The following is a 12001-nucleotide window of genomic DNA, read 5'->3' on the forward strand; positions in this document are numbered from 1 at the left end:
AGATGGCTCTAACAGATTTACAAAGACTTAACATACAAATGAAACCTATTATTGCTGAAATCTTCATCCATGCCTTAATAATATCTTGCCCTCTCTTTTACAACTCCCTCTTTTCTGGCCTCCCCAGTTTCCAAGTCTTCAGCATGTGTAGAATATTACATCCAACCTTCTTTCAAGTACAAAGAACATGTATTTCCCCCATTTTAAGATATTTCCACTAGATTTTGTTTGTTCTGGGATTCTGTTCAAAATGTTTTTCCTTCTCTTTAAGCTTTCATTGATATATTTCAGCCTAGTGTACATAAAGCCCTCTCCACCTCAGTCCTTCCCCCAGACTTTCTCTCCAGCTGGCATCAACCTTATGAATTGAGTTTTACTTCAGTGGAAGTAGAATTGGATCCACAGATACCTAGATAAGACCTTAAAATGCACTCATGCCATTTGGGAACTCACATGTTACCATTTCATAGGCTGAAAACACTTCCAGAATGAGCCTTTGCTGTCTGCAGCAGCCTTTCCTCCTCCCTGAGACCCTGATGCAGGGAAGCGTTTTAGCACATGCTGGGGTCCTGGTGAGACATGGGACTCGAGCCTGTGCTATGTGTTAAGCACTGTCCTCAGCAGAGATGGTACTGACAATATGTTTAAGTGTTTTCCTGAACAGCTGCCTAAGTCCAACCTTTTTCTAAATTTCATCTGAAAACCAACCTTCTGTCTTGGCTCTGCATCTGCTGCTGTCATGTAACTGTGCTCAGGCAATTGAAATCAGAGCAATGTTCTGGAGGTGAGTTGTGTTTAAAGCTGGTAACTGAGGAATATCTGCAACGACAGCACTCTGAATTGCAAAGACATATTTTGCACTGACTTTGTCCTTGTACCTCTATGTTTGATATATGAGCTATGTATTTATCTGTCTTTCAGGTTCATTTGATGTTCCCTGATCATGTACCAAAGCCATGCTGTGCACCAACAAAACTGAATGCAATCTCCGTGCTCTACTTTGATGACAGTTCCAATGTTATTTTAAAAAAATACAGGAATATGGTGGTGCGTTCATGTGGCTGCCACTAGAATAAGAAAAATAATCTAAAGCAGAGGTTTTTATACAGAATTGTAATAAAGTCAAGATATGAGCCTTGCTGATGAAAAGGCAGTCCTAAATTTATTCCATTTCATGTCATCTCTCATTTAAATGTACAATATAATGTATATAGTAGCTTTTATTTATTTAAAAGTATATAGTTTCTTTTGTGTGAGCAAAATTTCAAACCCATTTATTTTATAGATCTCCTCACGATGCAGGAGAATTTCACAAACTAATTTTTCAATCGACTGTACTGGACTCTATTTCATTCAATGTCAATATTTTAAAGTAAAGTCTTTGTATAGATTTTTTTTTTTTAAGGTAGAAACCCCAGAACTTCCGTAACTGCTTCATATTATTAAAGGAACTATAGTAAGTTTGGTCACATTGTGCCAATGAAAACTGTGGTAGGTTTTTATTTAGAAAAAGGCACAGAAAAAAAAAGTAAACAAAACTGCTTGGCTAAATATATTTTTTCTGTTAGAAGTTCTGCTCCATTAGAAAAATTGAAATGTTGAACAGTATTTAAGTAAATAAAGAGTAGATCGAAAATAGAAGTGAAAAGATTGCACATAATTGTTATAACTATTTTCTTTGAAAGGATGAGTGTAACTGGAGGAGTATGTTACTTCTTGGCTTGTGGGCTGCAGAGTGTGCAAAAGGTTCTAAGCTTCAGGAATTCTGTACAGACAGACTCCCACCTCTGTCTGTGACTTTCCAAGTTAACTCTAAAAAGTGGACAACATTCTTACCACAAATCACATCAGTCATTATCCATTACCCTTCTCCAGCAAATATTTTTAGTAATAACAAAGTAAAAAATCCAGCCAAACAAACACACACAAAAAACCCAAACAAAAAGCTGAACACCCAAACACACAAGCCTTCCCATTCTATAGGTAAGCTACTACACACAAATATACTGGCGACAGGGCATGGAAGGGCTGCGACAGGGGGTGCAGCAGCCGCATGTAGTTGCCTTTTCACAGAGTCACAGAAACATCACGGTTGGAAAGGACCTCTGAGATCACCAGGTCCAACCATCAGCACAAAGGAAAGGAAACAAACACAGTCACACACACACTCCACCAAATAACACCCACAAAAAACTCCATAACGTCGGCCACTAGAGCATTCCCTGAAGTGCCACATCTGCACGTTTCTTGAATACCTCAAAGGATGGTGACTCACTGAAAATCTTGTCCCTGATGGTGGCTATTGTCATGGAAAGATAAAAATCACCTTTCTTAACAAGCCATGGGGTAATTTGGACCCTACTTTTGGTGCCATCTTGTTTTAACTATTGTAACTTGGAAAATTCCTAAATCCATACAAATAATTTTTAATCTCCCTAAATTTTTGGCCTCAAATGAAATCCTGTGGTTGTGAATTGCACAACTAATTACAGATTATCATTCTCATCAGCATTATCCATATCCTTATTTTGAATTTACCACATTTTACATCTTTGGACACCCCTTTGTTTTATTGCTAGGAAAATGAGAAAGCAGAAACTCTGTTTTCTCTTCATGACATGGCTAATTATAATATATACTTTTATCATTAATTACCTTGATTTAAAATGCTTCATTTAAACAGTTCTCAGAGTGTTGTTAAAAAATTAATAGGACATACCAGTTTCTCCTTAGACAGTCTACTCCTGTAAACTCTGACTTCTCTGTTTATTTAAAGCATATTTCAGAAAACTGAGATTATTATAGACTGATAAAATCAGCATGTACGTGTGACTTTGTGCATGCATGTGAATGTGCAACTTTCTTTTTTGCAGAAACTAATTTATTTTATCATGCTATTGGAGTAATACATACATCTTTTTGATGCATACACTCAGATTTATTTTTTTTTTAATAACAGTTTTCATTTCACTCTTATGAGCTCTTTCCCCTTAATACAATATGTAAGTTCCATTTTACGTTTTCATTTCTATTTTATACTGACATTACCTACATATCCACATTTAGTTGAAGTTCATGCACAAAGATGTATAGAAAACTATGGTATCTCCAACTGAATTAACTTTTTGGAACAGTTAAATTCTTGGATTGCCTTCAAATTATACTGATTTCTGTATAAATTGGGTAAGTAGAAACTAAATTTTGGGTACATTAAGTAATATATTTTTAAATAATGGTGTACCATTTTGAGAATAAGAAACTGAAGATTGTTGTTATATTATTCTTTAAAATATGCTGTTGGAATATATTTCTATATTTTGAGACATAATAAAACTCTAATACTATTTTCTTCTGCTGTGATTTTGCTTCTGAGATACATGATAAAATGTCACCAGCCTCATGTACTATTTTTAAAGGTAAAAGCAAGAGATCATTAACAGTTATGGATACACTTCATTGCAGTTAATTTTTTAATACAGATATTTTGTAAAATCACTTTTTTTTTTTTTTAATTACTTCTTAAGTTGCAGCTGGTGAAACATCTACACTGTTAATAAAAACTGTGCCTCCAAATCATGCCTCCAAATGCTAATACTCCACTCAAAATATATTAGAAGGTAGACTATTTTTTTTAACTCCACAACCCCCTATGCGGTCATTCCTCTGTTTGAAAGGAAGAATAGTAGCACCATACCTTCTGCATGCCCTGGATAAGTGTACATAAGTGAGTTTTCATGTGAACTTGTACAGGTAAGCCCTTCTTTAGCAGAACCTAATGCTTTTTCTTCTGCTAGATCCCCTCAAATGCCTTCCATTTTTTATATACATAATATATACACACACACACACATATATATAGAATGCAAATGATAGGGTGTGTATGTCATGTTATTAAATTATATTAAATACATATCTATATCCATATCTATTTATATAGTTATGAAGACCATTCCATTATCATTTAGACCACAAGAGCATGTATCTTTTAAAGTTGTTTAAGCTTTCTGCAACTCCAACTGGAAAGAATCTAAAGGGCTAAACTGTGGAAAAACAGAAGCAGGTCTATTCAGAATTAATGTTACGTTGTGGGTCAGAGCTTATTAGTTTTTAACTTATTCATAAATTTAACATAATTGCTACACATTCTAGGCCAAAATCAAATGTTTACAGGATGTTACTAGTGACTACTGCTATGGCTTAGGAGTATTCACCCTGTAGAAGTCAGTTGAGAGGTGAATGCTATTCCAGCAGTGATTTCATCTCCCTTTAAAATCTCATAGTTCCCTGAGTGTGATTTTGATGTCCAAGACAAGGTGAGCTTTGACTGACTAAAGTGTGAAGCATTTGTAAGTTCTTTGATATGCTAAGCTGTGAACCCACATAACAGTCTTTGGTTAGACTACCTGATGGGCATCTCTCCTTCAGGTGGATGCACATTTCCACAAAGTATTTATAGGGTCATTTTTTTTTCTGATTTTGGCCAAAGGTTCTAAATTCATTAAAGAGCAGTGATGGAAGACACTTGCTGATAGCCAAAGTTGTGCTTGTTTGGATTGCATTGGCCCTTTTTTGTTGTTGTTGTTTTTTTTAGATCATAGAATCATAGAATGGTTTGGGTTGGAAGAGACCTTAAAGATCATCTTGTTCCATGTGATCAAACTAAAAATTAAATTTGCATCAAGTGGGCAGTCAGCTGACAACATAGCAATCCATCTGATCAGTACAAAACTGAGCTAGAGATACCTCAGGCAAACATTGGTGGGGATATCTTCAAACAAAAAAAAAGGATGATCATTCCTTCATGTCTGAAGGGCTGTCCTGATGGATGTTTCACTTACACCCCGTGACTCTTCCTTCTGCAGCAGCCTGTTTAGGGTTTAAGGAAAATATGCATTTGTGTTGAGTGATTAGGTAGGTTATAGAAGTAGAGATATAGAAGAGCTCAGGTATCTTCAGAGAGAGGAAACCAATCCTTTATAGCTGCAAAAGACTGCTGCAAAAGCTGCAAAAGCCGTTTATTATGTATGCTGGCAGCTATAGGACTATAGAATAGTAATTAGTCCTTGTATTATGATAGTAGTCAATTTTTAGGCAACTTGGAGCCTCTTTTTATTAAATGCTACATATATGGGTGCTGTGAGTTACATCTATACTGTAGACACCAGAACTGAGACTTTTTTTAGGGACAACATAGAGAAGTTGCAGTTCTGGATTACAATTCACCCATTTCTCTACTACACTACAAATTACATTGAGGACAGTAGATCTGCATTAGACCTTGTATGAGCAACTGCAGCAAATTACATTTCCCGACACCTTTAAAATTATGTAGCATTGTTGAAGAAGTTGAACTGTAATGTTTAATTGGGATGAAGAGCTTTGAGAAATCTTTGTTATTATGATGGGATGTCAGACACTTCCATTTTGGAATATAATTTTCTCTGCCATTTACTTAGAAAAGGTTTTATTGCTCATTGCATATTTTTTCTATTCTGGGTTGATTTCTTTGTTGAGTTGTTTGGTGTTTGGTTTTTTTTTTCAGCTCGTTCTTTAGATAGTTTCATTGTAAACTGACTTTGATTCAAAGATGGTTTAAAAATAAAAATAATTTAAGTTGTACTGATAAGATTCTGAACTGTCTCAGCAATAACCATAGGTTTCTAATTACCAGGACTTTAAAACTATGCTCTTTGCAATCTCTACCAACTTTTCTGCTTGCACATTCAGCTGTACGTAGGGAGACTCTAACATGTGGTGCTTGAATGACAAATAAGGACGTGAATTATGCAGCATTATCTTTTACTATCTCATCTGCAGTCACAGAACTTGCAAACTGTGATTTACAATGTGTTACTGAATTCTTACTCACATGGCTTGAGCAAGAGCTTGATTAAAAACAAAAGAAAACTAAACAAAAAATCCAACAAAAAACAGTGAGAGGAGATTTTCTTGCCATCTTAATTCAAATAAATCAGCACCAAACGTGGTACATGAGGGATCAGAAATCTCATGTGAATTAAATGGGCCCTTTGTATTCCATTTTCCATATTTACAACACATGACAGACACTTCTCCTGACTGCTATACTGCCAGCTAAATACTTTCTGTTCTGTTTTGCTTCCAGATGGGGGCCATCAATTATTATTAATATGAATTAAGATATTTTCATTACTTTAGCAGATGCTAATAAGCATATGTTATTAGTACTGTTACTTTAAAGGTACAGAAAGGTGGAAGGACAGCCTAAGAGAAGAGCAGATGAGAAGCAGCATAGAGGAGACAACCAGATCTCCAGTATTTCAGAGCTCTAACCCCTGTCCCACAGTGTTGGTGGAGTTATGCATACACTTGATACTCCTGTCCCTGCATCTCATAACTTTTAGTATGACAAGCGATCTTAGGGGATACATTGACCTTTTTTGCCAAGTACTTTTCTAGTTTCATGATTGTTTGTGGAAATCTGGGCAGTGACTGATAAAATCGAGGTGGGTGCAACCCACAGCTTTCCTATGTGGGGGTGGTTATAGTTAAAAGCTAGTTCTACAGAACCAAGCAAGATCTTCTCGAAGCAGATCTTGCAGCACCTTTTCAGCAGTGTCGTAAATCTGCACCAGTAGAGCTGAAGGCAGTGATGCATCCCTCCCTTTTCTTCCTTACATTTCCCTCCTGCTCAGTGGGGAGTTCAGCAACACATTAAGACTGAGACTGTGTTGATATCTGTGTAGCAGGGGATCTCGGCACAGATGTTGGCTGGAGATGTGAGGGGAACATATTTTCTAGGGAACAGTTCCCTCAGAGAATAATATAGAAGCAGAGATGTGGGAGCAGGATCTTCGCTGCATGACTTGTCCTGGTCTCTTCTGGGTCTCCAACTGACTTGTGAACAGAAACATTTGTAGAAATGAGAATGCTCTGTAATGAAATTGTGAGGAAAAACTTGGAGGGTGTTTCTTCTGGCACTTCTACCCCTCAGAAATCCTTCCACAAGGGACAAATCGAGGCTCAAACCTGGAGCTGCTCAACGGCACAGAAATCAAAAGTTGGACAAGACATGGTGGAGAAACATGGTATATATATCAAACTCCCCAAACTGATCTAATTGGAAAACAAAGCTTTTCATGCCTGACTGTTTTCTTGGTTGCTGAGCTGCTACATATTAACTTGCCACAAGAAAGTGTGTTCCCTTTTATTTGGGCCAATAATGCATTCACCATTGGGATTCCTTTTCAAAATTCGCATCTCTCCCTTAACCTCTGAAACAGCTCTTTTCAGCCTTCTCTGCATGTTATCTGTTTTATTATTCAAGACTAAAATCTCCCACTGGGAATGCTCTTTCCTAGACTGTGCTGCAGAGGTGGAACAAAGATGAGACCTGCCAAGTCAGTTACTTGTTTAATTGGGATGTGAATCTTTCAGAAATATTTTTTCTTACTTTTTCTTTCTTTTTCACATGCATTTTGGGGTTTTTCTTGGTTTCCTATCATGGTATGAATTCTTGTGAATAAAGATATGTAGGTAAGCACACAGAGTTCCACAGAAGCTTCCTGTAAAAGGTATTTAGCAAGAAACAAAATATCATAATTCCTTTTCTCTTTAAAAATGGAATTTATATCATTTGTAAAAAAAAAAATTGGATTGCCAATATGGAGACAATTTTAAGTGAACTACTGAGCTTGGTTACATTTCATGTTTTGAAATCTATTAATTTAGTCAAAACTAAAGAGCTGCTAGTCAGCAGGACCTACATTGCTTACCTCAGGATATATACCCAGGGACCAGATTTTCATTCTCAAATATGTTGGTGTAAATACATAATCTATCAAAATTAACAGTGCCCTTGAAATACTTGTTAACATGTTTGTGATTCTTTCTGTTTATCCGTATTGGACAGTGAGGTAATGAGAACATTATTCATGCCAGGAGACAGTTAGCTGCTTAATTCTCAAATCTCTTCTCCTTATAACCAAGCCCTTATACTCTTTCCTCTCACACATCTACCAAAAAAGGCTGAATATAATGACTTAAAATTCTGAAGAAAGATTTTCACATTTAAAAATTCAACTGAATGTGGAAATTCTCGAACTCCCACTAGAAGTTTTAAAAAAGATAATGAAAACAGGTTTTAAAAAGCTTTTTAAGAGGCCACTGCTGTTCTGCAGAGCCCACACCAGTATCGTGGAAGTGGTCCCTGAGGCAGGGGAGCCTGGGCTGTGTCCATACCTCCCAGAAGCCCCAGCAGCCTGGTAGGGGCTGTGACTGTGAGGCACCAGCGTACCCTGAGGAGGAGCCAGGAGCCCTGGAAGCTGCAGGTTCCCATATGTGTGAGAAGGAGCCTGGAAGCTGCAGGGTGCTCTTCTCTGACACAATCCAGACACAAGGGCTGTCCGGGAGCTCTGCGTCTTTGTATCCAAGGCAGGCAAAGAAGAGAGGTGTCTCACAGAATGGTGCATGGTGGAGCCTGCTGGAAATGCCTGTATTTAATCAGAAAAGTGCTTAAAGATATGGCTCCGTTTCAACAGCAGAAAAGTTTTCCTTGTGAAATTCCCACACTGGCTAAAATTTCTCCTGACATTTCTGAGTGAAGCTTCACTGACATTTTCACAGGGGTTTGCTCGTTTTTGGCAGGAAAGAATTTGACCTCTCTCTTCAATCATGTCACACCCCATTTCCACTGACTGTTTCTAAGCCCTTTTCCATTCTCACAGTTTCTCCCTCGGTGTCAATAGGCAGTGCAGCAGAAGCAGAAGCTGCTGTGCTTGTTCTAGAATGACTAAGTAGAATTGCAAAATGCTTCCTACTATACTTTCTTCTCACTAACCTTAACCTTTCCCTTCAACTGACCTCTGGTGTTGTAAAAGCTGTAAGAAATCAGTCAAATAGTAATCGTCAAGGCAGGAATCAGGTGACATGCATGTATTTATGTTTGGGTTTTTTTAATTAGGTAACTAAATGCAATATACAACTAGCCAGGGATATAATAGTTTTGCATGTAATAAGGGCACTGTGGCCTATCAGCCTTCCAGGTGAGCTGTCTGCTTGAGCATTCAAGTGATGTCAGGTTAATCAACCTGTTTGAGATCACAAAGGTGATTTTTTTGCATTTTTAAAACAGATTGCTCCACTAAAAGTTTACTTAATACAATAACATGCTTCAGAAGGGTACCAAAGTACAACCAGGAATGGCAACCTCTTTCATTTATATACCTGGATCATGACAAGGACACCTCTCCCTAGCTGGATTTTCATGATGTAAATGTGTGTTCTTGATATTCTACATATTAAAAATTACACTATGGCTTTTCTACCAAGAAAGACAACTCAGTCAAACAGTAAAACCCATCTATGTTGATTTCTTCTTAGGAGTTCTGCCTTTTTTCTATAATCTGATTTCCACGATTGCCTGAAGCCTGCAGAATTCATCAAACCCATCATATCAATTACTGTAATTAGCTTTTCTTTGGATCACTCTAATTTCATGCATTTTTAATCACACATTTGCTATGTGGGCAATTACTGGACTCATTTACAGGCAACCAGGTGTTTTGGCAATAAATTCTTGTTTGCTCATTTTCCCACTAACATCAGCTTTTTCTCCTTTGCAGTCACACTTTAAACTTCTTACATTGCAGAAAATTTAGTAATCTGTTTATGAAAAGTTGGGCACCTTCATGTTTTCCAAAGTGTTTCTAAGTCTATTTCTATGTGACACAGAATGGTAGCTCTGTGTAGATACTTGAGCTTAACCCTGATCCAGGGGCAGAGCAAATTGTGTTACAGCACATTTCCAGGTTGTTTGCAATATCAGCAGCAATTCAGTAGAAACCTGTATCTTGACATAGAAGTGTACTATGTGGTGTAGACATAAATTAAAATGTTGTTGATCATTTGAGGGCCTCTGAAGTGAGCTGGTGAGATCCAAACAAGTTTGCAAATGTTTGTGAGTGGCAATTAAAGTGTGTTTTTCTGTGCACTTCCCCTTCGATGTCAACTGTGCAAGCAAGTCAAGATGTAGGATCAAAGGGTCTTTCAGTTAATACATTTCTGTGAGGTGTATTCAGTGAGTTGCTCAGCATCAGCTTGCATTGAAATCAGTTTTCCATTTATACTTGGGGTTTACTTTGTACTGAGTTTCCCTAGTATGCTTTGGCTGCCTTAGAAGTTCTGTTATAATAGCACTTTTTTCTGACTAACAACCTGACAGGAGTACTTCTGAGTATTTCTAACTTTGGGTCATTGCATCTCTAAGGGTCCTACTTTTGTGAAAAGGTGACTGCTCTCTTCCTTCATGCATTGCTTCAAAGACACAGTGAAGTGATTAACCATGTTAGATACTGAGCAGTACAACCATTGGTGCAGAGCTGAGAATTCCTTAACTTTGGCAGCCTGATATTGAAATGTATGCACATATCCAATAAAATGCTGTGAGAATGAAATTAAAATAGAAAATGTTCCACTGACATTTTTGATGCTCAGTGTTGTATGAGTAAGAGCCACTGACAGTGAATGTCTTTCTAATCTCTTCAAAGTCAAGATTGTATGATATATATATTCAAGAGTCTACTACAGTATAAATACAGTCCAGCTAGTCAAGTTTTAACCTTATTTAACCTTTCCTTTGTTATGAACAAAGATGTAGATCTTCAAATCACTAAAATTGGTTGGAACTATTTCCCTAGAGGAGTCCCTTCATTTGTATAATTTTCACATAATTTCTACTTCAGCTCTTGGCTATGTTCTACTACAGATGGATCCTTTGTTCCCATTTTTGTCTGGACAGTAAAGCAAAACCAGTAGTGAAGAGCAGCTGGCTATCAAGCCTATTTAGTAAATTAATTTTGGAAAGGCTGTGGATTGATGTTTGAAGTCACATATCCAGTTCATTTAATATAAATTATTAAAACATAAGGTACAGTTTCAGGGGCATAAAATCAGTCGTGTGCTTCATCTGCACAAGAGAAAGAGAAGGACTCAGAAGTTCTGGATTGTTTCCCTGCTTCTGTCACTGATTCACTATGAAGTTTTGGAAAACAAATATTCCATACCTATGTGTATTTGTGATGCATTTATAAAGGACAAATGAAATTGATTAGGCTTTGTGTGACATTTTTGTATGCAAATCTGTTGGGCAGAGTGGAAAGACTACTATTTTTGGCATTAGATGTTGTTGGTTTATTTCCTTAATCTAGTATACCATGCACTTCTTTTTGTGATAGGCCAAAATTTGCAAAGATGTGTGTATCTTGTTCAATTCTCACTTGTAATACATAAATGACAGCATTTATCAATATCACAGGAGAATTAGGAGGATAAACACCTTAATATTAGTGAGGGACTCAGACACATTAGTGGTTGTGTAACAGCATATATGCTACTTGCATATACATGCCATCTGATATATTTCCTCATTAGAAAATTGTACCTGTTACTCATCTGGGATGTCCTTTTATTCAATTGTGCTCACTCAATTTCAAGGTAATATTTTGTTCCATCCTAAAGAACTGCCTCAGTCATTACTAAAGGCAGTTACTTGCTCAGGCAAATAACTTGTATTAATTCCTTTCAAGTGTCTTTCTCCAGTCTGAAATGTTTATGTTCTCATTCTCTGAAATTTCTACATATTGTAAAAAGGTCTGAGAAAAATAATGTACAGAGCTGATGGTTCACTGGAACTGGATATGCTAATGCAAGTTGCAGGACAGTAGAGAACTGAAATAAATGACTAAATATACATGCAGTTGTGTTGATCTTTATCTCTCTGGTGACATTGATCTATGAGTGAATAAGCTGCAGAGAAATACAGGTGGTTGTAGTAATATTCTTTACTGTATAGCTCCATTAGGATATTTATTGAGTGTCACTAGAAACTGTAGGGTTTGGGGTTTATGCACACTCAGTGCCATCTACAATTTTTCACTTTGGAAGCATATCTCCAAAATCATGGTGAACTTGCTGGATCAGAATACTCACTGATATCATTCCTCCATTTATTTTCAGACCCAAA

The 12001-nt window shown here is 36.9% G+C and overlaps 1 protein-coding gene across 1 annotated transcript in view; it reads left to right on the forward strand.

Annotated features, from left to right (window-relative positions):
• Positions 1-1571, forward strand: part of BMP5 (bone morphogenetic protein 5) — a 56105-nt gene extending 54534 nt beyond the window's left edge. The window contains exon 7 of the mRNA XM_051615641.1: positions 922-1571. Within this exon, the coding sequence (XP_051471601.1) occupies positions 922-1071 (150 nt within the window). The 3' untranslated portion in view covers positions 1072-1571. The remainder of the gene's footprint in view (positions 1-921) is intronic.
• Positions 1572-12001: the final 10430 nt, after the last annotated feature.

The sequence above is a fragment of the Apus apus genome, chromosome 3 (genome assembly GCF_020740795.1).
Source record: "Apus apus isolate bApuApu2 chromosome 3, bApuApu2.pri.cur, whole genome shotgun sequence".
NCBI lineage: Eukaryota > Metazoa > Chordata > Aves > Apodiformes > Apodidae > Apus > Apus apus.